Source organism: Pseudoliparis swirei, chromosome 3 (assembly GCF_029220125.1).
Source record: "Pseudoliparis swirei isolate HS2019 ecotype Mariana Trench chromosome 3, NWPU_hadal_v1, whole genome shotgun sequence".
In the NCBI taxonomy this organism is placed as follows: domain Eukaryota; kingdom Metazoa; phylum Chordata; class Actinopteri; order Perciformes; family Liparidae; genus Pseudoliparis; species Pseudoliparis swirei.
This window is the reverse complement of record NC_079390.1, coordinates 12,689,545-12,716,199: the sequence shown is the minus strand read 5'-3', so window position 1 is coordinate 12,716,199 and position 26,655 is coordinate 12,689,545. Positions and strand designations below refer to the sequence as shown.

Below are 26,655 nucleotides of genomic sequence, written 5' to 3'. Positions count from 1 at the left end.
CATCTCACCTTGCAGCTGACTGAAAATGGTTCATGGTGTTTAGACAAATTTATTTGAACACGGTTTTACCTCCGTTATAAAATAGGTACATTAACAGAATGGCTTCTGTCAAATGGAAAGGTTAAACAACTTCCTGTGTCATTGACTTAGTACCAATAATTAAAAGTGTCACCACCAGTGTTTACAGAGCGGAAACCAAAGCGCTCACGAGCAATCACACAACAATCACACAACAATCACAACACTGAAAAGACTCGACGCACAACCAGTTATTTAAAAGTAAAGTTTATTTTGCACCAACTGAAAAACATTGGTGCAAAAGATAAAATTCCCAGTTACGACATCAGTGACAGTGCTTCTCAGTAAGATAGTAACGCTCAAAAAAAGAAAGCAAAATAGGAAAAAATATTATTCACGACAACAAAAGAACACCAATAAAAGCCGTTTTTTAAAGTAAAAATGTAAATGTTCAAACACAAACAGCCTGTTATCTGATAAACAGACAAAGGCGGCAAACAACAAGGAAATAATACAAAATAAAGCAATAAAGCATCATCTGGTACAGAAATATCGGAAAACAGCCAACTTCCCATGCTCTCACACACACACACAGTACACACACACTCGGTACACAACAAGAGCCAAATCAATCATTAATCCCATTACCACTGCATTAATATCAATTACATGTAATAAATATCAGGGAAAGCACCTTTAAAGCTGAAATGTGTTTAATTGATCAACGGTCTGTGCAACATGTAAAAAAAGAAAAGGAAAAAGTCTAACAGAAATACATCAGAGGACTAATATACCATTGAAACGGTTTTCAAATCTTAAAATCATTACATACATCATTTTTTGTTTTGTTTCTCTAAATCAAGAATGAGTATATACAGAACTTGCGGCTCATCAGAACTCCATTAGATTCATGATCAAGATCTCTTTCTGAAACGCCTCCCAAGCACAACGTTTTAAAAGCACATCTGTAAAAACACATATTGTAATGACCATTACATCCCAGGCGACAACAATTGATTAAAAGGTTGACATAATATTTCACTGTGTCAAATCAGATTGTATTGGTGAGAGCCGCATCGGGCGCTGGTCGGTCGAGCAACCGGATGAAACTGGAATACCCTTCAAAGATTCACGAGCCAAAAGGCGACGGACACATTAAACCACCAAAGAGGATTTTGCTCCAATCGAAGTGCGAACACTGTTGTGCACTCGGGAGCATAAAAACATCTCCGTCGTACGCTTAAATTATCCAAACTTTAAAAAGAAAAGTTCTTACAGTTCATCTTCACAACGGATTAGCATATTAGAAAAGGGTCGTAGCGGCACAATAATGCGAGCAATTTACAGCCAGAAGGACGAGAAGACCCCAGTCTCGTCTGCGCTTACAAGTGCTACTGTTGGGCACCGTGTTCGTACTGAGACCACTTCAGGCGGCACTCAGAGTTGTTCGCTTAAAAATGTAAACGTTATCAGAGCCGTGGATGGAGCGATGCGCCCCCCACGTTGTGTTTCACAGAATCTGGAGACCTGGAACCGCTTTGCACAGCCAGGACCCGCCGGACTGACGGTTCAGACCGCATCCGAGAAGAAACCGTTTCAACTACAGCATCCTCCGCGATCGCAAGGGTCACGCATATCCGAGGCGTTCCCCGCTGAGCTCAGTCTGGCCTCTTTTTGACCATTTACGCCCTTCTGCAAATCGTGCAACAGCAAAAAAAAATTAAAAGATGAGTGCTTTCGTGTGGCACAGCACTCGTGGCCAAACCTTTGCCGGATCATTATGCGCGTGGCAAAGTTAAAAAATAACTAGATACAATCAGGAAACTCAGCCTGTGAATTCCTGGATGGGCTATTCATTTGCTCTGTGCAAATATGTGTGTATTCACACACACACACACACACACACAATGTGATTCTTTCACCGCGTTGCTATAATTATGGCTCCTGCTCATTTATGGCTCCCGTTTCCCTTTGTCCCGATATAGCCAGGCAATGTTTCTTATCCACAGTGAAAACAGGTAAATATCAATTTTTTAAAAACTTTTAGTGTGTAATATATGGTCAGAGAATACTGGATAATAATATTTTTCTCAAGGCCACAGATCTCTGTATACCTTAATGATGCCAAACTAGACTTCCACCGTCTTCTCCTCCATCCTTTCAAGGAAAATACAGACTGGTTTGGGGAGAATACGGTGTGATGAATGATGGAATTAAAATTGTTATTAAAAACGTAACACTGACCTAAACCAGTCTTTTGGTTCTTCAGTATGTTGTTGTTGATTTTTGAGAACTGGGTGACCCCATCACCACTGGAGGACACGGTGGTACCCGTATAAGCACATACTTCTTAATTTCCCATTCGTTCTCTCAGCTGCCATTTAGGCTAGCTCTGCTTCGGGGTCCCAGTCTGCTTTGGGGAACCAGTCTGCTTTGGGGTCCCAGTCTTCTTTGAGGTCCCAGTTTGCTTTGGCTGCGTTTTGGATGCTGTTGCAGAGGCAGAGGACGAAGTAGAGGAGGAGGAAGAAGATGAACTCCATCGGGTCTCAACGCCTGTGCTCGTCATCTTCAGCTTTCTGCGTTTTGCGAGTGGAGCATTGTCGACACTTTTCAGAAAGAAGCCCTCTCTCTTACCAAGGTTGAAAGCCTGGCCGGGGAGTGGAGGGGGAGATGAAACACATTGAGTTGAAGCAATCATCTACTTTTTTAAGAACTTTGCCAAATTGTGTCCCCAATGCTCATCCTACCTTGTAGGTGGCATTGACATAGGTGCGGACCGTAGGCCCACTGGACTCTAACACATCTGGAGTGCACAGGGGAGTGGTGGACATGGATGCTCCGCCCTGCAGCCAGCTGTTCTCTTTCAGATCAGAGAGTTTGAGACGCGTCTCTGGGTCCACCGTCAATAGGCCTTAAATCACAGGACAGGATCAATACAGTCAGTCTTACAACAGACGGGACGCATACCAAAAACAAGCTGACATACAAGGAAGGGATGAGGGGAAAATACAAAAATGGCTCTGACTTCCGACGAGTGCTCCACTCGGAGGGAACTCTAAACCATCACAGGGCAGGCAGAAACTCCACCAAAGCACCAACATGTAATATGGCCCAAACAACTAAGGCAAACTGCATGTGGGTCACTTCAAACCCATCAATCACAGACCTTTAACAAGCTCTTTGGCATCCTCCGATACGCCCTTCCATGCCTCCCCGTCCAATGAGAAATCGCCCTCTTTAATCTTTTGCATGATGTCAGCAGCGTATGATGAGGTCATCCCCCGCTGCTCACTCTGAAATGGCACCTGGCCTGACAGCATGGTGTACTACACACACAGAGAGAGAGAGATAGAGAGAGTCATTAGTACTTCAATTAGCCATACTGATTTAACCAAATCAGCGGTTTTAGGTTAAATTACCAGGATGACACCGAGGCTCCAGAGGTCGCAGGCTTTGTCATATCCTGCACTCTCAAAAAGTTCAGGTGCAGCGTACTGCAGCGTGAAGCAGGGCGTCTGCAGGGGGGCGCTGCCTGCAGGGCACAGGCGGGCAAATCCAAAGTCTATTACTTTCAGGATGGAGTCCTCCGCCTCATCTGCAAACAGCACATTCTGCAAGGGGGGCAAACAATGTTTTCTTTACTTTTTACTCTCGTCTTTACTCTGGTTTTTATAAATACCATGAGTAGAAACTAGTCCTAAAACTAAATACTGTAAATTGGTACGTTCCTGACCTACATTTTTGCTTTACTTGAATTTGTGAATTGCATTTTCGTGCACAGTGCAGCACATGTGGTGCAAAGGTAGAGTAGAGGGGAACAGATGGGAGTTTAATTCAAAAAAAAAAAGGTTTGAAAACAAAGAAAAAAAGGCGCCCCAAAATTAGTTGATATCTCAGTGAAAATTGGATTAGATGCCGGAGGACACGGCTCATCGGACCACGATTCATCATTTGGGGATTCTATCAACATGCACAACCTCAATACTTAAGAAATTTGCCAGAATTATGGCATAATGTAGATAAACTATTTTAATTGAAACACTCTCCAACCAGTTAATTCCTTCAGATTGGCATCATATAAAAAAGTCTATGCGATTACAACGGGCGTCTTAGTAAAACACTGGAGCGTTACTAAAAGTTAATGGGTGATTTGTACCACTATCTGTCATTCACAGCTGCTCTATACCCCTTCCGTTAATTAAATCCCACAGCCATCTGAAGACGGCAGGATATGCGTGTGATAAATCTGCAGCCTTCATTTTGAAAAATGCCGCACCGCAGCAGACACATTATGCACCGTTGTCCACTGTGATTACCTCGATTAAATCATGTGCAAAATGATGCGGCAAAAAAAGAGAGTCCCCCCCCCTCACATCAAACAGGTCGGTTATAACTACGTATTAAGCCAGTTTATGCGAGACATCCTCGGGGAAAACAGAACACACGCAGTTCACAGTGGAGAAATACGGAGACAATTAAAACTTCATTCTGCTCTCACTAATTCACTAATTCCACACGCCGTGGCTTCCTTTGTAACATCTAACGTCTCTGGAAAAGTTTTCATTTCTAATTACCGAAAATTATTTTTTAATTTCAATACGATGAGATAGTGGAATTATGGATGCAATGACTTTGGACCGATGTTTTCATGCAAAAAGAATCATAGATACGTGCGTGCGTGCGTGACTAGACTACAGCTCGCGCTATTGCACCATTCGAGTCCTCACTTTACTTGTCTTTTGTAATGTGAGACTTCACATTTATGGACTGAATAGAGCCATCAAAGCCCAGCTCACCTCTGGTTTGAGGTCTCTGTGCACGACTCCAGCCTCGTGCATGAAGCCGACTGCCGAGACCAGGCTCTGTAACAGCTGACTGGCCTCTGCCTCCCCGAACAGTTTCTTCCTCTTTATCCTTTCCAGCAACTCCCCACCTCGCAGAAGCTCCATCACTAAATATGTGTGATACTAACGGAGGAGAGAAAAGAGTTTAAAGGGTGCTTTTGTTGTTGCACAGTGCTTAAGTTTCCATCCTTGAAAGAACAGTCAAATGGACTATTTGTCATTGCACATGTCATCCTCTGTGTGTGTGTGTGTGTTTGTGTGTGTGTGTGTCCTCTATTCTACCTGATCCGTATAGACTCCATGCAGCTTCACGATGTTTGGGTGAGTCTCGCATTGCTTTAAAGCAGCAACCTCCCTCTGGGTGTTGACCTCCATCCTAACAAAGAGAACACAGTGTCCACATGTTGACGAGGACATTCTGTGACTTGTGCTATCAGACGTGATACTGTGAATCACACACGCTCAAAGCTATCGCTAAGACGGTGTGGCAGAATCTGCGCATCAGTTCTTCTCTTCACATTCAATAGGGAATCCAAAATCAGACACACAGATCTGATATATTAAAAACGTAATAAAATAAAAAGTCTGACTCTTTTCAAAACCTTTTTGTGTGCGTCTTTTTCAGATGTTGAATTTCTCAATTAAATATGAAAGGGGATAAAAATTGCACACGGATATTGCAGCGTCACATCTCACCTGCGGCTGACGATCTTGACGGCATACTCTTGGCCACTTTGCTTGTGTCGGCATTTCCTGCACACAGAGAAGCTGCCCTCCCCCAGGGGTGGCCCATGAAGACACAGCTCATAGTGCTGAAAAAACTGGGATTCCTGAACAAAGAATGAGTCACATTGAGCAGTTAAAAGAGATGTGCTGCGTTCGGTCTGTTCCCTCGTGCAATAGGACGTGGCTTCCAGCAGAGATGGATCAAAAAGGATCTGACTTTAGTGTAAAAGAAGTTGATATTCAAGCACCGGAGAAGGGTTTGCTGGAGAGGAACATGGTTGGCTTTATTTGGAGATACAGTTGGTATTTAAAGTGAAATTATATCATGCTAGTAAGCATATCAACATCTATCCTTCATCACCCATCAGAGCAATCCTACGTTCTTTTATATAATGAGCTAGGATTCCCATTTCTGTTGTTAAATAACCAAAACTAAGTCAGACTTCTATTGTTTCTGGCTGAAAACATGGCAGTAGTTTAACCTTGTGGAGTCTAGTGTGATAAATATCGAAGAGACAAGCTGACCTGAGATGTGCCATTCCCGAACAGATACTATACCACTGTAACAGGCTGTCAGAACAAAGTCTCCTGAAAATTGTTACAATGCTTCAATATTGCCGAGCCCAGGATTAAACAAGACAAAACATGCAATGAAATAAGGTACAGTAATAAACTAGGCTGAAACAACTAGTTTATTTTCATCCCAAAGTCATCCCCAAAATGCTTATTAATAAGACAGGAAGCCCTGGTTCAAGCTCCGTACCTCTAATATTGCACTTCGTTGGACAGAGGCTGAAGCCGGGCGATCAGCACCGATATGGGATTGAACAAAGTCTCCCATGACCACGTTCTTGTTGAACAGGATGGAGGGAGCAATGAAGGAGTAACCCTAAAATCCAAGAGATGTAATGTTAAGGGTATGACAAGGCAGTACACTCGGAGAGAGAGAGAGAGACAAATAAAATGACACATGATATAAAAAGCATGGGCCTACCCCAAACTGTATTATTAGAAAAGGTATTTAGACCTCTGATACCACTCTCTGATTTATTATTCAGCTTTAACGAGGGTCACGGTCCAGACAGCAACACTAACCTGGAACAGGCGGTCAGTGCTTAACGGTGTGCCCGCTGGAGAGTAGACGGGATCCATCCCGGTGAATTCCTCAGCAAAGTTCCCCACGTCCAGTTCACTCTTCAGCTCTGGCTTAAAAGGACTTGGCACCTTCTTCTGTGCGAGGTCGGCCCAGTTCAGGCCCTGTGAGGAAGCCAAAAGCAGACAGAGAGCGTTACGGATGAATGAGAAGAGGTGACGGGGGGGTAGGGGAGAGACGGGTGTAATGAATGACTGACGGTTGAGGACCTTGAAGAAGGTGTGTGCTTTGATGTCCTCGGACCCCTGTGGTCCAGAGCCCAGCCTCCGGTGGGGATCTTTCACCAACAACTTCCTCAGCAGGTCCTGAGCAGTGGGTTCAATCATGGAAGGGAACGGAGGATCACAGCGCAAAATACGTCTGGTGAAAGGGGGGGGGGGGTATGGTAAATAAGTAATGACATAATGTCCATTTTGTTGACATAGCACCCTCTAAAGATACTGTGTGGCATAAGCTGATTTTCACTATGACAACCACATGTATGATAATGCACAGATTGAAGAGAGAAAGTACCTCGAACAATGTCTGAGATAAATGTTATGACCTGAGAATAAGGCAGGTTGATCATTTGACTACATGCTTTATGGAATTGGAATTGGTTTATGGAACACTCACTTTGACACCTCACTCTGGGAGTTCCTCTCCCCCTCCAAGGTAAAAGGAGAAGCACCCGTCAGAAGCTCAAACATCAGGATCCCAAGGCTCCACCAATCTACCGACTGAAGGTGAGAAACATTAAATAAAAGGAAAGGGAACATAATATGAGCAGGTAGGGCACCCACAGCCTAGTTATTCACCCAGGTTGTCTGTCATGAAACTCATGACCACATTTCATAACCACAAAGTAAATCTTATCTCTGATCTAATGTATGGTACATGGGCTCTCCAGTGATTTTAAAAGGCCTTACTGTCTATCTATCTAATCTATCTATCTATCTATATACATATATATATATACACACACATACACATGTATATATATATATACACACATACAAACATATATATACATACATGTCTATATATAGATATACATACATATCTATATATAGATATACATACATACATATATGTATATAAATCGAGATATATATATAGATATACATATATATATATACACACATACATATATATACACACATATCTATATATATATATACATACATACATTTTCATATCTTTAATATATTTACCTTGCCATGGCCAGATTTCCCCCTGATGATTTCAGGTGCCATGTACTCAATGGTGCCACAGAAAGAGTAGGTCCTTTCCTTCTGTGATGAGGACACAGGAAGATAAAGCATAACCATAAAAAAACCAATTCTTACATAAACATAATATGATACAGATCTCACATTGTACACATGTTTAGATGTTGGCATCCTGCTTACATACCTCTTCCTGTAGAAACTCCTTGCTGAGTCCGAAATCTGTCAATACTACATGGCCTTCACTGTCTAGAAGGATGTTTTCCAATTTGATGTCTCGGTACACGATCCCAAGCTGCACAAAAACACACAGTGGAAACTCGGCAGCAATAATCGTGGTATTTTGACAAGTGAAGAAAACAAAAGATTACATATTACTGTTTGTTATTCAGTAATCATAGCATTACATAACCCCAGTCAGTAGTTATAATCCACCACAAACTTGTCAATGTAGCTTTAAGTTATTGAGCGAGAAGGAGCAACCCCCACCTTGTGCAGGTGCTCCAGAGCCAGGATTATTTCCCCGATATAAATCTGCACCGCCTCTTCAGGGAAGTGATCCCGCTGGTACAAATGAGTGAACATCTCCCCGCCGCTCACATAGTCTGTACTCACACACAGGCAAACACACAGGGAGCTTAAATAGACATAACACAACGATATAGACAAACACACACACACACACACGATGCACAAAACGGAAACAGAAATGCAAAAGTAAAACATACAAACAGTTATAGACAGAAACGCGAAGGGGACATCGATTCAGCACTTCAAAACCGGGGAAGTGAGAGTTGTCCATATTTGGTTGGAGCATGCCGTCACTCACCTAGGATGAGATGCAGTTTGCTCTGCGTCTGGAAGGCGTAGTGGAGCGTGACCAGGAAGGGAGACTGGCGGATGTGCTCCAGCACCTGCCTCTCAGTGCGAGTGTGCTCGGTTGTCTTTGCCTTTTGAACAATCGCGGCTTTCTTTAACACCTAGGGTAGTAATCAAAGTAAAGTTGGCACGACATCTCACCATGTGCTGGGCAAGTATTCTAAATACATTTGGCATAAAATCAGGGAATCGTTTATTTAAAATCTAAAAGGTTTTCCCATCTTGTATTTTAAACATAGCCCAGTATATAATGAAGTTTTGTTGGCCGGTGTACTAGGGTTATTGCAGGTATATAAAAAGAATAGTTACGGAGTTGGGCGAGGAGGGAATTCAGAGAGAAAGATAAAAAACAATTTCAAGATTAAAGTCGTAAATATATGTGAAAGAAACGTGGTATATTCTCTGAAATTAAAGTGGCCAATTTACGAGAAAGGAAAAAAAATCACATTTGTGAGATTGTAAAGTCATAATTAACAATAACATTGGAGTGCAAAACCATGATGAAGAAAAACAGTTTGTGATTTATATTATGAAAGTGTACATATGATCTCACCTTCATAGCATATAGTTGGCCCACATCGTGACCGGTATTCTTCCTGACCAAAAACACTTTACCATAAGCTAGAAAAACAAACAAATATTTCATCCAGTCATTCAAATTCATTCTGGTGTTGTTTTATTGATAGAAACAGCCTCTTGGATCTCTGAGAGGTAATCATAAGGGATGATATCTAATAACAAATACATGTACAGCATATGGTCTATACCTTCAGAAGACCCCAAAACAGGATGTGAAGGTAAAAAAATGTGTTTGCTGCAAATTGTAGTTCTCAGGTATCTTTTTTCTCTTTAGAAACACTTTGACCATAAGATATTTAACCATGTCAGGGGCATATATCCTGCTGCTTTGGAGTTACCCAAAACTGATATCTTACGCAAGTTTTTCTTCATTGTTTTTCTTCATTGTTTTTCTATTTCAAATCTATCATGCTTCACATAGACACTCACCTCCAGTGCCCAAGACTTTGAGCAGCTCAAAGTTCTCAATACCGACCTTCTCAGTGTGACCCGTGAGGTTAGCTAGAAGCAGAAAAAAATAACATAGTTAAATCATATGGTATACGTTACATGCAGTTTCTGTACCCTGCAAACACTGGCATTTTTATTTTAAAAAGGGACAAACAGGCACGTTTAACAAAAAATGCATTGGCTTCTCTTCAAATAAGATGAAACAGCTGTCAAACTTAGTTGGCATATTTTCATTTTGGTGTGTATATATGTATATATATATATACACATATATTATTTAAAAAACCATTATATATATAGTATATATATATACTATATATATACACATATTATACATATATATATACATACCTATATATATATACACATATTATACATATATATACACACACATATTATACATATAGATATATATACATACTATATATATACACGTATATATATACACATTATACATATATATATATACACACACTATATATATACACGTTTATATATACATATTATATATACATATACATTATTAAAAAAACATTTTATATTCATATATATACACACATATTATACATATAGATATATATATACATACTATATATATACACGTATATATACACATTATACATATATGTACATACTATATATATACACGTATATATACATATTATATATACACATATACATTATTAAAAAAACATTTTATATTCATATATATATATATATATATATGTGTGGAGAAGCGGGCATAGAGGTAAAATGTTAGAAACACCTTCAAATGTAATGCAATCCAATATAAAATCACCGTCAAGTTTAGCCTCGGAAATGACGACATCTGGTCATTGTGTTTAACCCCACAGAGTTTAACTACTCTCTGACGAAGCTATGTCAACAATATTACTATATATAAATATAATAGAAACGCTGAACACATCTAATTATGGAATGGATTACAGTGTGCTGGGGTTTCTGGTAGAGCAGTGTAAATAAAGTGCTTGAGAAAAAACTGTTTACTCGACTTACCATTTGTGATTTGATGCTTGACCGTACAGGCTCGCTCATTCGTGTTGGCATCGGAGTCGTCGCTACTGTCGGACGCGTCCCCCGGCATCATTCAACAAGAACACCGTGCCTCTTATGGAGACTCGTTCAAGGGAACTCGCAGTCAGATGTCGTGGTACACACACAGGACGTTAACCTACACGTTCAATCACACACGTCTACTGTGTCTGCATTGTGGGGAATACAAGGATTACCGAAAGGAGCGGGCAGCTGTGTTTCCGACACAATACTTCTGCCCCGACGTTAAACCCCACAAGTTTGACATCCTGACGTTTCGCATCATTTAGTGATTGGCCGATATCGATCGGGTCTCACAGGCGTGCGCCTGGTCAGATCGCTGCAGTGTTTACGAGCTGCTGGTCGCTGTATTTTACTATCGACGTAAGCGAGAGACGATCAGCAACGTTTACGCCTTTGACCAACCGAATTCATCTCGGTCACAGAGGAGTACAAGTGGCTAACGTTAGCACCGCCTGCTCCACGGCTGTCATTATTCACAAGCTTAGTAATGGCGTAAACTCTGTTTTACACGAACGAGTGGTCAAGATAACGCGTCACTAGACGCCGATACACACGACACTCGCTAGTTAGCATACTAGCTACAATAACACGGTACATGTCCCGGCTCGCTACAAAACTAACAACGAGCTAACGAGTTGCTGATGGTGCCCGTCAAAGTTTGGACGTTAGCTAGCTGTTTAGTTGTTGACTAGCCTCTTCCGATAGCGGCTGTCCAACCTTGTGGGAGTATGTGGGGGTTAAAGCCAGTTTGTGTAGTTCCTTGTCTCCCTTGTCCTTCCTAGAGCCACGTTAATATTCACCCATTAATATAAAAAATATTCACACCTCACTGAATAATGTTTTTGTTAGCGGTGAGCTAACGGCTAACACCAGGATGCTTTCGACACAACCAGGGCGACGGTCGGTCACGTGACCCCTCAGTGGGCGGAGCTACGAGGCTCCGAACCCCAGGAAAACATCCGTCTTCTATAGTGGTAGTTCGTGATTGTGATCATTTTTGATACAAGAGGAATTCATTAACCTTTGAGGCTTTGACATATAGTACATCTGGAAAGGAATATATTTGCTATACACAACACGCATCTATCAATGGTACTGTGTGTTGAAGTTGACAATAGTAATGATTTACACAATTGTTTGCAGGGCTCTCAAGTTTTGAAGACAGGCAAGCGTGAGATTTGCATCAGCACCCGATACAGCTGGGGGGGGGGGTGCTAGTGACTATTCTACTCCGAGAAAAGTTGTTGACGGGGGTGCTAGTGACTATTTTTTTGCTCCATCCCAATGCGCGCAGACCGGCGTCGGAGCTCTGCAGCGGAACAATCGATCGGCGTATTGAGCACCCCTGCATTCAAGCATTAAATAGCCGAGAGGTTTTTTCAGCGTGAGGAATTCGATGTGTGGCGGGAGTGCGTGAGATAAGACCGAATTGCGTGAGTCTCACGCTCAATGCGTGAGACTTGAGAGCCCTGTGTTTGTATTAAAAGATCTTTCCCTTTTACTGCCGTGTAATGTAAGGTGTTAAATTACACCGACTACTCTACGATAAAATGAAGGTCTCCTACTGCATTGAGTCCGTCAACATTGTTGGTCTTATAGGAGGAAAAAGTCAAAACCAACCCTTTAAATACAATCACTGTATATTTCACTGTACGATTGATTTCCATTAGTACATTACACTTCTTGGGACCGCTTCTTTCTCAACATGTGCGTGCTCCACATCTGCTGTGTGATTGAATGAAACTCCTAAACCACCCCAATATTGGCTGTGTGGTTTTTTCAGAAGTTCTAGAGAAATCCAAATTCAGCAATTCTACTGTGGTCATGTGAAAAGGTGCCACACTTCATGTTTAACATATGTGTCCCTCTTGGAAATCGTAGCGGAGATATTATGGCAATGTGTTGAGGCGTATGAAGTCATGTTCCATCACAATATTAACACATCTCTAACACTATCCTATCTGAAAACGGAAGCGAGCCTTCCCTCGCCGAGGGAGGAACTTCCTTGCTGCACAAAGTACACATTAGAAAAGATCTACAGGTAGCAGCAGGGCTTCAATACTCTGACAAACATTCAAGACGCATCAGGAAGTGAACTAATTGTGACTCCCACAACTCAAATAGCCATCACGTTTAGAAGGAAAAATCTACTCTTAAAATGTCCTATTATTCCCACGATATGGAAGTATTTAAGCCAGGCAAGTTGTAATATTTTAAAAAGCAGCCTTCTACCTTCAGGCTTGGTGAAACTAATATTAGAGTTTAAACACTGCGAGGACTGTTGAGTCAAGTCAACTCATCAGGATCTTTCTAACATTTTACTGATTCTTCTACTGTGACAGGAACTTCAACTTAAAGTTGTTACACTGTTTTATATATTAGTAGTTAAGTATATTTCAAAACAGCATTGCTTTCTTAATTGCTGTATGATGAGATTTAATGTAAGGATAATAATCAACCTTAAATCACTTGTGGCAAACACTGTTAAATCTTAATGGCATTGAGAATTATTATCCAAGTTTCAATTTGTTTAAATCCCTCCTCAATGCATTCCCCTGTATTAGCAGTACACAATAGTATCATTCATTAAGCCATATGGCAAAGCTCAAAAAATAAATTCAAATATTTGGGTAAAGTACAAAAATGACACCCAACATGCATACAAGTCAAGACCTCCCTCTGAGTGGTCAGCAGATAGATTCAGTCTAAAAGAGGACCAAAAGAGTTAGACAAATGTTGACCATTTTCATTTGTGATCAACAATACAATCTTTATTTTGAATGTAGAAATTCCTGTTTCTTTTTGTTGTATTTTCTTAAACCAATAGGAACACGTGATCTGCTGCAGGGTAGATTTCCCCATTAACATTGGGCGTGTTAGTGCACTGAACTGTGCCGTTTATGTGTGAGCATCTGTACACATGAATCCAGTTGTTTTCTGTAGTCTGGAAGTTTTTCCACATGTCTTACAAGATGCTTTCTTAAATACAATGAAACAGTTGTGAAACTGATTTTTTTTGTTTTTTTTAAAGAAAAAAGAAGCATAACATACACAGTCTCAGGGAAACGAACGACAATATAAATTCGAATTTGAAGGCAAGAGAGTAGGATGCAATAGTTGGAGGGATTTGCACATTGATCCACTGATTTCTTGAAGTCTCTTGGTTCACATCAACGAATGGCTATCAGTCCGATATCAATGAGTTTCTGAATCTTCTGAGCAATGACTGGATTCTTTAGGTGCCTGAGGAGCACACAGAAAAATAAACATTAGATTCTTCATGCAGAGAGACAGAGTGCAACACTAAAAAGTTAGTAAACTTACTCGCTAAGCGCCTGAGGGTCCTTCTGCATTTGCTCAAGGATCATGCGCATGGCTGGGTCACTCATAATCTGCTGCACCTCAGGATCAGACATGGCCCTCTGCTTCACTTCCTCAGGGGTGTCGTTCCTCATGGTCTGACTGACCATACAGCGCTGAATGCCTTCTGTGGCTTCCTGAATGTGGCACGTGGAGAAAAAAGTAAAGTCATTATTAGCCTGCAGTTATGCATGTACAAGACAAAAATATGTTGTTGTCACAGATGTCGCACTTTGTTTTATTGATTTAGGTGCACAGCATTTATTCAGATTGTATTTTGACTGAGAGCAGACGGGCCACAGCAGGATGATGGGTGCCCAGGGCCACGTTCATGAAAAATCTGGCACCTTCCCACAGGTTTGTCAGGAGGTGCGTTTATTTGTGCTTTAGAACATAACAACATTGAAACAATTAGAACATAAAGTTTTATTCCTCCGATTAATGGCTTTGTTCTTACCAATCGTGGACCCTCTCGACATTCACAACAATCGACAATGTGACTACATATTATACCTTTGAGTAAATACAATCAATTCACATTACTTCCTGATTAACACTAACACACACAGGCCGCCCTGGGAACTGCAAAGATAACTTTCGAGACTATTCTGAGCTGTGTAACAACTTATAAATTACCTTTGAGGAAGAATCCAGCTCCAGAGCCTTCTGGTACATGTCCACAGCTTTTGTATAGTCTTTCATGGCCTCCAAGGCAGCTCCTTTACGTGTGTAGCCTTTTACTGTGGACAGATGTGTTTTAATTGGGTGCAAAATCAGAGGGACTGTTCCTGAATCTAAATTATAGAGTATAAACCTCTACTTTATTAAACAGTAGCAACTACAAAGTTTGATACTTACTGAAGGCGGGCTCAAGTCGGATGCACTCTTCACAATCCTGACAAATGAAAAAAGGTTCAGGTAAGAATCTCATTAAAAAGGGACTACAGAGCGGCATGGTGAGGACGCACTGCACCTTCAGGGCAAGTTGAAACTCCAACAGCTTTGTGTAGCAGGCCGCTCTGTTGCTGAAGAGTTTGGCATCCTCTGGGTTTCTCTTGATGGCCTCCGAGTAATGTCTCATGGCTATGGGGTAGTCTCCTTTAGGATGAAAAAGAGGGGTTCATCTTCATTCACGCTCTTGAAAGAAGAATCAAATGACGACGCGCAACTAACACGCACTACAACTATCACACACACCATTCTGGAAGGAGTTGTTGCCCCTGCTCCTCTCTTCCAAGGCTAAGTTGGGGTTGATGTATGCTATTTTCTCCTCCTCCTTCAATATCTTCTCAGCCTGCGGAGCAAATTCAATTTTCACGGTATAAATCGCTTAAACTTACATTACAATTTTTTCCACAGCTAATAATTTCAGTTAGAATCCAAAAGCTTCATTCAGCTTGCACTGCACCTGTTGACACCGCTTTAAGACGTCGGGAGTACGATGCTCCGACAAACTCTTGTTCAAAAACTGAATCGCTTCTTTGAATTTGTCCTGCTTGAAGTATGAGTTTCCAATCCTGGCCAAGGCTCTATAAACAAAGGAGGAGGAGGAGGAGGAGAAAGAAAAAGATAAATATGTTATTGCACCAGAAGTGAGTGATCTGATGTTCTTGTTTTCTTAACTACATGAAGTGTAAAGTCGGTTGTAAAGCAGTTCAGTAACAATTACGAAACAAATAACAGGCGCCAGTCACAACCACATGTGTTAAGCAAAATGCTCAGGTTGAATAGACAGATAATTGATGTCCTACTTTAACATCACTCCATCTTGTTGTTGGGAGTGGGAAGTAATAGGGCAACACTGCCACCTAACGGTTCTTGAATAATACTATGTCTTTGGTCGCATGTTGTTTAGCTGCATGTCGTTTTCCATCCAGATAAGTAAATTAGTAACTTATAAGAGGTCCTAAAAAGACCCACTCAGCACCCATCCACCTTCTAGGTTGAGTGTTTGGATTCGCTCCAGGAAAGACCAAAAATAAAAACAAAACTAGAGAAACAATTCCAGCAGAACTCACTTTGCGATTTGTCTGTAGTCTTCCCGGTTCTCTCTGCCAACGTCAATGGCCTTCTCACACAACTCTCGGCACATCTCATAATCGCCCTTCTCAAAGAACACAGCTGAAGGGAAAACACAAATGTGTATGTTTAACATTCAGTCTGCACTAAAGGTTATAATCATGTCAGTTTTCAATTATTGTTGAACTTAGGTGAACTGGTTGTACGACGAGTCAATAGTTTGTTGCATTCTATATTTCTGAGCGATTGGAGCGCCTTTGTAACCACACACACACACATACAGAAATATTAATTTCCTCAGAAAAAAGTTGGCAACATTTGCAATAAAAAAATGTGTTGCCAACAATCACAATTCTTTATTTAAACCGAGAATTTAGCTGTGGTGATCAGCTCAGTGGCAAGAACTCCAACCAATCACAAAATGGAAGGGAAATCCAAGAACCGGTGGACAACCCACATTAACGCTGTATATGAGAAATTCTGAATTGTTTTATGCCCTATTTTCTCAAATGGCTAGCATTTGTTTTCCCATCTGTGAATATGTACCTGCTTGATTGGATATGTAGGTCATGTTGGTGGAGTCATGTTTGACTGCCTCTTCGTAATGTTTCAGCGCTGTGTCAAAGTCCTTATTCTTATATGCAGCATTCCCAAGATCCTTTTCTTTCACGGCCTGTTAAAAAAAATAATTAAGGATTAAAAATCAAAAATAGATAATGGCTTAAACTCATTATATGTGGAGTCCGATTGAATCGATATAAATTGTTTTACCTTTTTCTTGTTTTCAGGAAGGTTTTCCTCTTTAGGGGGAGGCGGCTGAGTCTGTTTCGGTTTGGGGAGAGTGAGATCCTCTTCTTCCTCCATCTCAGAGAGGTTCAGTCCCAGCAGCACAGACAGAGTGGTCATCACTCTGGGATCCTGCAGCTTCCTACAGAACAGTCAGGCAAAAGAAAGCATTTCTAATACTCAGGGTTTGACGTTTTTAAAATCTAATCCAAGAGTATGATTTTGTTATTATTTTTAGATTTTATGTGTTAATGATTACTGGGTCACAACACAAACATATCTGCTGTAATGTCACTAAGCAACAACAATTCTCAATTATTTTCCAAATTTTGTGTAAATTAACCAAATTAACCATTTTTTAAAAATGGTCTCAAGACATAATTTGTTAGTCTAAAATCAAACCATGTTGTTAAGGTGACAAGTATTTTTTTGATGCACATACGTGCCAAGCTCCGACGGTTTGTTCCTGAGCTGCTCCAGCAACTCTCTGTAGCTGGAGTCTGACAGGAGTTCACGGGTCCGAGAATCATTCTCCAGCTTCTGATACAAGTTGGGCATGGCGAAGGGGTTCATCATTGATTTCTCTGGTGAAGCAAACAAATATTAGTGTAATTTATATGGTCCCACAGAAACACTCAGGATTTCAAGTAACCTTGTACTGGTCTAGGATTAAATTCAGCTGAGCTTTCTCGCCTCTGCAACCGCCACTACTTGGACCGTGTCTGAATGAATCACAACACTCACTACAAGTGGACTGCCACTCTCCCTTTGAGAACTTGAGCACTTACAATTTGATTTTACTTCAGTGGTCGTGTCAGCAGACATTTGAAATCCTCTAGGTAGGAAAAGTCACTTTCCACGTCACAAACTACTTTTTCTGTAGAGTAAAAAGGTATCACAAATAAAAAATGTTTACCTGCAAGCCGGGACTCTATGTTCTGTAAACCCTCCTTCAACTGCTGATTACTCGGCTCTTGTCGAAGTCCCTCTTGGTAAGTTCCTTTAGCGTCCTCCAATCGGCCAAGAAATTCCAGTGCTGCAGCTTTGCGGGAGTAGCCCTAGTAGAAAAAATAGAAACGTTGTAAATTGGCATTTAAATTTCAACATATCTTGTTAACAGATTAATGCCAGAAAAATGGACATCTCACCTTGCCCCAGTCAGGTTTGATCTTGATGGTCTGAGAGGCATCCTGGAGAGCATTCTCGTAGTTGCCTTTCTTGGCGTAGGCAGCTGAGCGGTTACTGTACAGGACATGGTTTGAAGGGTCAAGGGCCACAGCTTCGGTGTAGCAACGTAAAGCCTCATCAATATTTCCTGCACTCAGTGCCTTGTTGCCCTGGTCTTTTAATGCTGAGACCTGCAAGAGAAGAAGATCATAATAAAATTAAGAATAAACTTTTTTATTATTATTACACAAAGGCACAATGAACATAGTCCCTTGATTGGATTGAATGACAGAAGACATCTTCTGGCAGCTGTTCATGTGAGGCTGCAGTGATGCAATCAGATCTATTCTTTTTTTAGGTACAATCTATTCTATTAGCCTAAAAATAAGATGACATGAGCATTAGGTTGTAGCCTGAAAAATTATTTCAAATAGTCAGTTCCAGAAAATAAACACCGTCTGTGTGAGAGTTCACAGACTGATTTAATAACACCTCTTGTTGGCTTCTTGTTGCCATTTGACATGTTATTACACTACATCTTCTCAAAATGTGACGGATTAATTTACACTGAGCCAAAAGAACTGAGCCTCTAAAAAGAGGCTTTCCATCCCATTGACGCAATCCAAAAAAGAAGAAGTGTTGAGGGGCATGACTGCCTCAACGGCCAATCAGAACACATTAGAACAGTGGTCCCCAAACATCTTTTGAGTCCTTTCGTACCAGACCAAAAAAAAGAATAAAAAACATAATTGATTTATCACGGTCAAAAAGGTATATTATTATTAAAAATGTCAGAGTCATCTGTCAGTGCCTCTTTACACATGTCAAGACGCTTGTCTCGGTCATGAGGAGACAGAAGAGCCTACAACTTCCAAGATAAAGAAAAGACAATCAGGACTCCTACTTAAAATACTAGTTTATAGCTACAGATGATTCTAATGTGCCAAGTCTGCATAATGACGATTCAAATGGTGAGTTGTACTTTATATATTTGTGTTTATACCGGTCATATACTTTTATTTTGTCATATTTATACCCCACAACTCGAAGGCCGGTGCTTGAAAAAACTATTTACACCAAACCGGTCCATGGCACAAAAAACGGTTGGGCTGCTTGACAATTTGTGTACATTTCCAACTCGGATAAATGTTAAAATATGTGACACTAGTCTGATCCAAAGTCATGTAAGCAGCCACATACTCTGAAAACCATGGCTGTACTCAAAACTATTATTAGATTAAGCAATCGCGGAACAACCCGGAGAAGGGATGAAGAATGTTTATCTCATTGGAGGACTAATTATTATTGATCATGGAGTTTATTTTGGATACTCCATGGTCAAGAAGACAGTCAGTAAAAATATAACCTGGAAGAGTATTACTTTTTTGATATGATGGGAGAAAGTTGGTCATGGAAGAAGACATGGACATATTGTGGGTGCTCAACAACTCTGACTGACCCGTCAGGTGCTTGTGCACCTTATCCACTGGCATGTTTTGCCAAATAAGTAATAATGCCTCATCAGCTCAGCCAGGCATGATAATAGACATGCATTTTTTTTAGAACAGATGTACCGTCTCAAAATGAATTAATCGCCGAAAAGACATGAACTGTCATGAAGACACGGCGTGGTCGACCACAAACTGCGGCTGTAGCCATGACAGCGGAGCCGCGTGCATCTCGAATGATCCTCCAGGCTCAGAGCTACTGAAGCGGATCCAGAAATAATCCTGCAGCATGTGCGACAGACGGACTGTCGCAGTTCTGCTGCCCGTCCGCACAGCATTGTAACGCAGGCGTTTATTAACTGGCTACATTACGACTTCCTTTTTCCGTCACTTTTTTAAATTGTATTGTGAGCTAGTTTGTATTATCTTAACGTTATTAGCTTTAAAAATAACGTTAGTTATTAGTAGTTCACTCGGTATAGTGCCAGTGATTTTCAAAAGGGGTTGGAGAAGTGCTTCGTTAAATCGAGTCACAGACCAGGGCCACAGTGGCAGGCTACCCGTGCTGTGGAGTTTATTTACGATAAAGCAGCGGTGGTACATTTTAAGTCTTGTGCGCTAGCTTAACAGTTAACGTTAGCTAAACTTGACGTGTATAATCATAAATTAGCCACAACGGTGCACAGGTATCCAAACGGTGCACAATATGGAATCAAGTCCCCATCACACTGTTGATGAGTTATCTAACAGTGTTGGGCAACAGCCTCAAGTCCAATCAGACATCATCGGCCAAACAGTTAAAACACATTACTACCGGATTGACGCTAAGCTAACAAGCTAGCTAGCGCTCCGATATTAGCAAACAGTGAAGTTCCAGCTTAAAGAGGTGATTTACAAGAATATTATCCAAATCATTACAGTCAAAACACGTACAATTAAAAGGTACTCGGCAATATTTCTATGAAACATTGAATGCTAAATATTTATCAAGATAGTTGCATGACACTCACATTCTCCATGGTGCAAGCATGAGGTTCCTTCTAGAAACTACTGCGGACTAGCGCCTCCCACTGAATAACATGCAAGTTGCCAGTTCGGGATGTACGAAATCCGCAAACAGAGTTCCACTTTACGTCTCACGAGATATTCCGAGGGACAATATATAGCCCTCTCAAGGAAACTTCCAGAAGATGATGAAACAAAACAGGGTGACTTTACACAAGACGTGTTCCTCGCTCTCTGCAAATGCGTTGGGGACACGTGGGTCCGTGGGCTTAGTTCGAAAGTGGTTAGTACGTACACAAAATAATATCTTAATGCAATCGGGGGTAAAACCTTTAGCTAGTAAAGTGCATGGTCTTTTAAGGCAACTTGTAAGGTTATGATGATGTCATCATATGGCGTCGTCATTATTACTTAATATAATAACTGTATGGCATCATTATATTACAAAATATGATGATACGTCATTATAATTACAGGGCGCTACACAGTAGACCGGTTGATTGTCAAAGCACAATCTCTTTTTAGCAGACATTATATGAACCACCCACGTGAGGATATAATGTATGTATTCTTTTTTTTTGGTGGTAAAGTAATCATGACTCGGTCTCTGAATAATTCGTTTTGGAGTCCAGAGCAGAAATTAACGAGATACAGAGAAATTCAGGCAGCAGCTAAAATGGTGAGATTTAACTTGTTGATGATTCAGAATTTCTCAGAGGCAATGGATGCTGTGTCGGCCATCCCTGAATAGACCATTCATAACGCTGTTGCCATGGATTCACAGAAGGAGGAAACACAAGACAGAAGAGCCGTGTGTGAATGTTAGCCGTTGGACTCTCGACAGGGACACAGACCGGCTAAAGCTTATCCCAGGCTTTGTGCAAAACCATACTGGCAGAGCAGGCAGGTGTATCGCCTTTGCCTTAATTATCTTTCCTTATTGACTCTCCTGCACACCGTCTTCATTTATATCTACTGTAGTTCATCCCCTGACCTCACCTCACATAAGGACTCAATGATGCTCCACAGGTGAGCAGAGCATTGCAGCCATACCAGCTCATAACATGTTCAAATGGACATGTTGCCAGGACGATCCCATCATGGATGAGAGAGAGATGCTGACGCTTGTGTCTGTGAAAAGGGTTTACAGTGTGATAGAAGCCCTATACTTGTTGCAGCTCTGCTAACTGTCTCATATTATACTTTCTTCACTTGTTCACTCACATCCCTCTTTCATTATCATAGTTGTATTGTAATGCCTAAACTATTGAGATATTTACAATATTAGTCCATATGTAAAGTAAAACTTAACATCCTTGGACAAATTCCCTGATGTGACCTATTTTCCTTTTTTTCACAAACATTCTTCAAAGAGATGCGATATAATTTTACAATTGTATTGTTGCTAGTTAGGGTAATACAAATAGTCTGTCGGTGTGTGGACAGTAATCCATTAATCCATTCAAGCAAGAGGAATAATAACCTAAGACCTGAATGCCAAACTGCTTCGTCAAAATCTAAGCTATCCCTCATTGTATTGAAAAACAGGATTCAGGTGCTATCTTACATATAATATCCTTATTTAATATAGGGACTATGTTTTTTTAAGTGTTGCTTACTGACTAAATACTAACTCCTTAAATGATACACATTGTTTTGTTCTAATTTCATTGATCCTAAATAAAGTGGTTAACAGGAAGGTGTAAATTGTTGGGATCCAAGAGCAATGAAGGTCATTAAATGATGCGTGATGCATGCGACTATACAATAAGAGTCATGCAGTAACATCAGAAACATGTGCCGAGGATGTTTTCGTCCCTTTATTCTGAAAATGCACATTAAACAAGCGCTGTAACTCACACAAATTACGGTTGTCAGTATTTTCGACCAGAAGTATTGTAATCCCCTCTGACAGGTGTTTAGGACCTCCAAGCTTTCTCGGGGAACATGAAGGCAACACGTCACCGGGGATTTGGCGCGTGTCGCTTTCCAAGGTTCTGAACGGAAAACGACATTTCGTCCAATATTGTCAGTAAGGTTGTGACTTTTGTGAATTTTTGTTAACAAAAAAATAGTTAGTAGTTTAATGTTTGTAGAAAACACTGTGGGCTTTTAAAAGCAAAAGCGGTAACTTGTAGCTGTAGATTAACGTTACACACCTGCTGTAACGTTACCGAGCGAGATGACCTGTCAAAATAGTAGCTAGTGTTTAAGCTAACGCTAGCTGACTAGCTTACTAGCAGTACGCTCAACCAGCTAACTAAGTTACTGAGAAGGGCAATTGTTGCTAAACTAACAAGGCCTCACACTTTAAACTTGCTTAACTTGTCAAAGTATTTCCAACTGAGTGGTTGACCAACACTAACCGGAGCAGTTTTAATGTCTTTTCCGTTTAATGTGTAATTGGTGCCTCATCTGTACATTATCAGGTAATAAAACCCGCGAGTTGGATCAGCAGTTTTATTCCACGGATCACAATGAGGAGACAGGAAAACCAACCTATCAGGCCTACAGCAGGTTTGTAAGAGATGTCATTCACAATCCCCAGCCTAATGTATTAATTTCCTCATAACCAGATTTAGTTATGAATCTTTTGTGGTATAACATTATCTAAAAAGAACACAATATGAAGTAGGTTCTGCTGGTTCTAGACTGTATTTGTCAGTACAATTTAAGGAGGTCAAATGTGATTTGTTCTTCGATCTTAAAATTATCCTAAAATGTTAAATATGATAGGTTCACAAGTGTTTTCTCTGCTGTGTCCACCAGGCTGCATGTCTGTGCCGCTCTTCAACCAGAAGAAGAGAAACAGAGTTCCTTTGACATCTGCTCCCTCTGAAAATGAGTTCTTCTCTCACAGTGAATACATAACAAGTGCCAGCTCAGCTGCATCTCACAGCACATCAGGTGAAGCATTCAGTTAGGCTCTTTAAGCATATACTGTATTTCAGTCACTAGGTGGCAGGACACCCAAAGAAACATACAAACTATATACATATTCTAAAAATGCAAATGTTGCCCCTGTATGTTAATTAATGTTCGACACAACGTGAAAATCACCATCTCATGATGCTTAGGACAATATTGTAAAACATATCCCCATGAATTATAACATACAGCTACAGAGAAAGAAGGCTGCCATAAGAATGTTCCTTTTCTCAGGTACCTATGGACGTTACCAGGCCTCAGGTCCGTCATCTGGTGCTCCAGAAAGCCACCAGTGGAACAGGCAGAGCATCCCACCGTCTACTCCGCCCCAGCAGTATGGCAGCAACAGACCTGCTCCCGGACCTGCTCTCGCAATGAGAACGTATACACCCTTAGCACATCCATACAAAGTTGGAAGCAGAAGGTATGGTTCAAAGACTCTCTGACCATTATAATGATGGTTATTTGATGGATATTTATATTCTCAAAATTAAAAAGGGTAGTTATCCTTACAGACACCAGAGAAAAAGTTGAAAAGGTTTCCAGAAAACAGGCAGCAAACTTCAACTTTTACTGTAATATGATATGCTCAGTACAGGAGAGAGTGGATGCTAAATAATCTTATATGTTGCAATTTTACAACTTTAATGTGTTTGATGTTTGTATGTTTTAGATCCCAAATATGTGAACGTAAGTTAATGTATTTTAATTTTCAGCTCTGAGATGGGACAGCCCATCAACCCAATGAGACAACATGATTTTAGCCCTCGTGGTAACTCCGGACAGAGCAGATATCAAGCCCCACACATCAGTGAGACTCCACAAAATAAACCAATATCCCATACTGGGTTATCTCCGATGGGTCAGCAGTCATCTTACAAACTGCCCAATCCCACACATCAGTATTCTCAGCAGCCCAGACCTCTGCCTGCTCCTGTCACACCACCCAGCAGGCCCTCTGCTCTTGCAGCGCAGCCACAAAATAACTCCTGGAAGTTTACTAACAGCTTTGGGCCGCAGCGATCCCTCTTTGAGGGAAAAAAGAGCCCAAAGCAACCTCAGACTACACAACAAACTCAAACTCAGGTAAAAAAAAAGATACTAATACTAATATACAAATATTAAAAAATATGCCATTAATATGTCATGACCTTCTTGTGATTAGTTAATCATTTGTGTTTCTGCTAATCAGGTCAAATTTCCTATGAAGCCAGCCATTGAGAACTCACTGAGGATCCTGACTTCAGTTATTGATGGCATGAGACACTGGAGCCAGTTTAAAGACAAAGTCCCATACATGTTTGAGATATTTGGTCAGTTGATTAGGTTGCTGCAGTCTCTGATGTGTACTGTTTATGAATGTTTAAACACCATTAAACAGGCTGTGCTCTTTCTTCCCTCAGCTACTCTAGACTCGGCGGTCACACTGGGTCACCTAGGAGCTAAGAACTTCCTCATGAGAGATGGAAAGGAGGTTGTGACGTGTGTCTTCTATGAAAATGTGAGTTGGGAAACAAGCTTCCTCTTCAGAAGTAAATGGAATGAATGTGTCAAAGTCCATCTGCTCACATTAACTTGCCCCAAGTCTCCACAACAATCATAAAATACTAGCTTTTCACTGAGAATTTGTGTTATCCATTTTTGGTATACGTTTGTATAGATATGTTACTATCCACATTATCCTTCCTTTGATTTTTGAGGCTATCACATCTTCTCAAACTCTCAAAGGAATTACTTCTAGTTTTTTAAATGGCTGTGAAAATGTTGCTCCATCTTCATTGGACCCTGTTCCCCAACATTAATAGTGTTTAAAAAAAATCTTTTAAATAATGAATTCCAGCCGATGTTTAAGTTGATCTAATACATGACCATTCAGGTTATATAAATAACACAATTGTGTGCTCCATCAGGGAAAGAGAAAACATCAGTAGGACCCAATACATAGTCAAATACAGGACAGCTTGCCAAATCCAGTCGTATTGTGCCGTATGCAAGCCAGCATCCTTTTCTGGATATTTTGACACATTTTTCTCTGTGCAGTGTCTTCATGAGCAAGAGGCTTAAAGGTCAAGGAGCAATGCTATGACATCGTTGAATGCCCTAATTAAATATATACCGTGTAACAGTATGTACTTTGTAAGGGCAGCTGCAGTATACTAAAAGTAAAAAGAAAAAGTTTGCCATTTGAAACACAATTCAGGTTTGAGGGAAATGGGACTTCTAAGGTGTAGGAAGATGAGTAAAATAGTCAATTACATTGTATCCAATTTGGTATGTTTAGCTCACTGTACACTTACCTGTGGTGTGAGGTTCCGGATAGCGGAGGATGAGGAGCTGTAATGACTCACTGGAGTAAAGGGAGGGTGTAGACGACAGCTGAGGCTGCAGCAAACTTTAGTTGGATGAATAATATACAAGCAACAGCATCTTCCCTTTCTATTGGGTGGAGACACTTCATATGCAAAATATAAAGTAGCACTGGAAGGTGATTTGATGTTTAGTTGTCCCTCTTGTCCAACAGGAACAGGAACTGCCCCGGCTCATCCGTGGTCAAGTCCATCGCTGTGTGGGAAACTATGACCGCAGTAGAGATGTCCTGATGTGTGTGTCCGTCAGACCCGGCCTGCCCTCAGAGCTGAGGAACGCTCAAGAGGCCGTCAAAGCCTGCGATGCCGAGATGAGAGCGCTGGTTAAATCACTCAGTGAAGTCTGAGCCAGAGTACCGCAGGTACAAGACTGAGTGGAAGACAGTATACCAGTATTTATGAGGGTGGAATAGATAACTGTTGTTATGGGTAGAGGTCGCAGTAGTTTAAAAAGCATGTTTAAAGTATTATTCACATTTTTGACCTGTAAAGGGCGCTGTTGCGCTTGTTGTACTGGACTTTTGACAGTTGAATTCCCTTGCTTTTGAGAAACAAATTCATGAAAGAGTTGTTTCAGAAAGTAAAGTCTCTCTTTTCGTAAGTTCTGAAATGTTTTTATTACAAAGAAAAATTCACAGAACA

The 26,655-nt window shown here is 40.8% G+C and overlaps 3 protein-coding genes across 7 annotated transcripts; 1 reads left to right on the top strand and 2 right to left on the bottom strand.

Moving 5' to 3' along the window:
• Window positions 1–268: 268 nt before the first annotated feature.
• On the bottom strand, window positions 269–11,813 carry rps6ka4 (ribosomal protein S6 kinase, polypeptide 4). 2 transcript variants are annotated; one of them, XM_056409220.1, is made up of 18 exons: window positions 10,875–11,813; window positions 9,837–9,908; window positions 9,382–9,449; window positions 8,779–8,929; window positions 8,439–8,554; window positions 8,137–8,244; window positions 7,935–8,015; window positions 7,357–7,460; window positions 6,951–7,101; window positions 6,684–6,845; window positions 6,352–6,477; window positions 5,559–5,692; window positions 5,145–5,238; window positions 4,815–4,985; window positions 3,438–3,629; window positions 3,185–3,344; window positions 2,766–2,929; window positions 269–2,665 (listed from the first exon to the last, which is right to left on the bottom strand). In XM_056409220.1, the coding sequence occupies exons 1-18, from the start codon at window positions 10,963–10,965 to the stop codon at window positions 2,405–2,407; spliced, it is 2,406 nt and encodes an 801-aa protein (XP_056265195.1). In that variant the 5' UTR covers window positions 10,966–11,813; the 3' UTR covers window positions 269–2,404. The 2 variants fall into 2 exon arrangements, with proteins under 2 accessions (XP_056265195.1, XP_056265204.1); XM_056409229.1 differs by lacking the exons at window positions 9,382–9,449; window positions 9,837–9,908; window positions 10,875–11,813 and having other exon boundaries at window positions 8,439–8,586; window positions 8,779–8,862.
• A 1,846-nt stretch (window positions 11,814–13,659) lies between these two features.
• On the bottom strand, window positions 13,660–20,818 carry stip1 (stress-induced phosphoprotein 1). Its single transcript, XM_056411603.1, has 14 exons — window positions 20,725–20,818; window positions 18,248–18,457; window positions 18,016–18,157; window positions 17,542–17,683; window positions 17,085–17,241; window positions 16,860–16,986; window positions 16,313–16,415; window positions 15,703–15,823; window positions 15,492–15,588; window positions 15,268–15,392; window positions 15,153–15,189; window positions 14,931–15,034; window positions 14,259–14,431; window positions 13,660–14,177 (listed from the first exon to the last, which is right to left on the bottom strand). Exons 1-14 carry the CDS (start codon window positions 20,731–20,733, stop codon window positions 14,105–14,107), a joined length of 1,620 nt encoding a protein of 539 aa, XP_056267578.1. The 5' UTR covers window positions 20,734–20,818; the 3' UTR covers window positions 13,660–14,104.
• Window positions 20,819–21,241: 423 nt separating this feature from the next.
• Window positions 21,242–26,613, top strand: LOC130190761 (spermatogenesis-associated protein 22). Of its 4 annotated transcripts, XM_056410358.1 has the most exons (9): window positions 21,242–21,748; window positions 22,635–22,756; window positions 23,149–23,236; window positions 23,489–23,626; window positions 23,882–24,071; window positions 24,364–24,733; window positions 24,840–24,960; window positions 25,051–25,148; window positions 26,169–26,613. In XM_056410358.1, exons 3-9 carry the CDS (start codon window positions 23,197–23,199, stop codon window positions 26,358–26,360), a joined length of 1,149 nt encoding a protein of 382 aa, XP_056266333.1. In that variant the 5' UTR covers window positions 21,242–21,748; window positions 22,635–22,756; window positions 23,149–23,196; the 3' UTR covers window positions 26,361–26,613. The 4 variants fall into 4 exon arrangements, with proteins under 4 accessions (XP_056266333.1, XP_056266343.1, XP_056266350.1 ...); XM_056410368.1 differs by having other exon boundaries at window positions 21,242–22,747; XM_056410375.1 differs by having other exon boundaries at window positions 21,242–22,751.
• Window positions 26,614–26,655: the final 42 nt, after the last annotated feature.

Bases quoted from the DNA above. Each gene is read 5' to 3' on its own strand.
- stip1 (XM_056411603.1), bottom strand. The intron at 15,393-15,491 runs GTGTGTGTGATA...TTCATCCTAAAG, and splicing joins CAACAACTCCTTCCAGAATG to GAGACTACCCCATAGCCATG. The intron at 15,190-15,267 runs GTGCAGTGCGTC...TTCATTTGTCAG, and splicing joins AGTTTCAACTTGCCCTGAAG to GATTGTGAAGAGTGCATCCG.
- rps6ka4 (XM_056409220.1), bottom strand. From the start codon at position 10,965: ATGATGCCGGGGGACGCGTCCGACAGTAGCGACGACTCCGATGCCAAC. The intron at 9,450-9,836 runs GTGAGTGTCTAT...TTGTTTTTCTAG, and splicing joins CAAAGTCTTGGGCACTGGAG to CTTATGGTAAAGTGTTTTTG. The intron at 7,102-7,356 runs GTGAGTGTTCCA...CCCTTTCACCAG, and splicing joins TCCCAGAGTGAGGTGTCAAA to ACGTATTTTGCGCTGTGATC.
- LOC130190761 (XM_056410358.1), top strand. From the start codon at position 23,197: ATGAGGAGACAGGAAAACCAACCTATCAGGCCTACAGCAG. The intron at 24,734-24,839 runs GTAAAAAAAAAG...TCTGCTAATCAG, and splicing joins CACAACAAACTCAAACTCAG to GTCAAATTTCCTATGAAGCC. The intron at 25,149-26,168 runs GTGAGTTGGGAA...CTTGTCCAACAG, and splicing joins CGTGTGTCTTCTATGAAAAT to GAACAGGAACTGCCCCGGCT.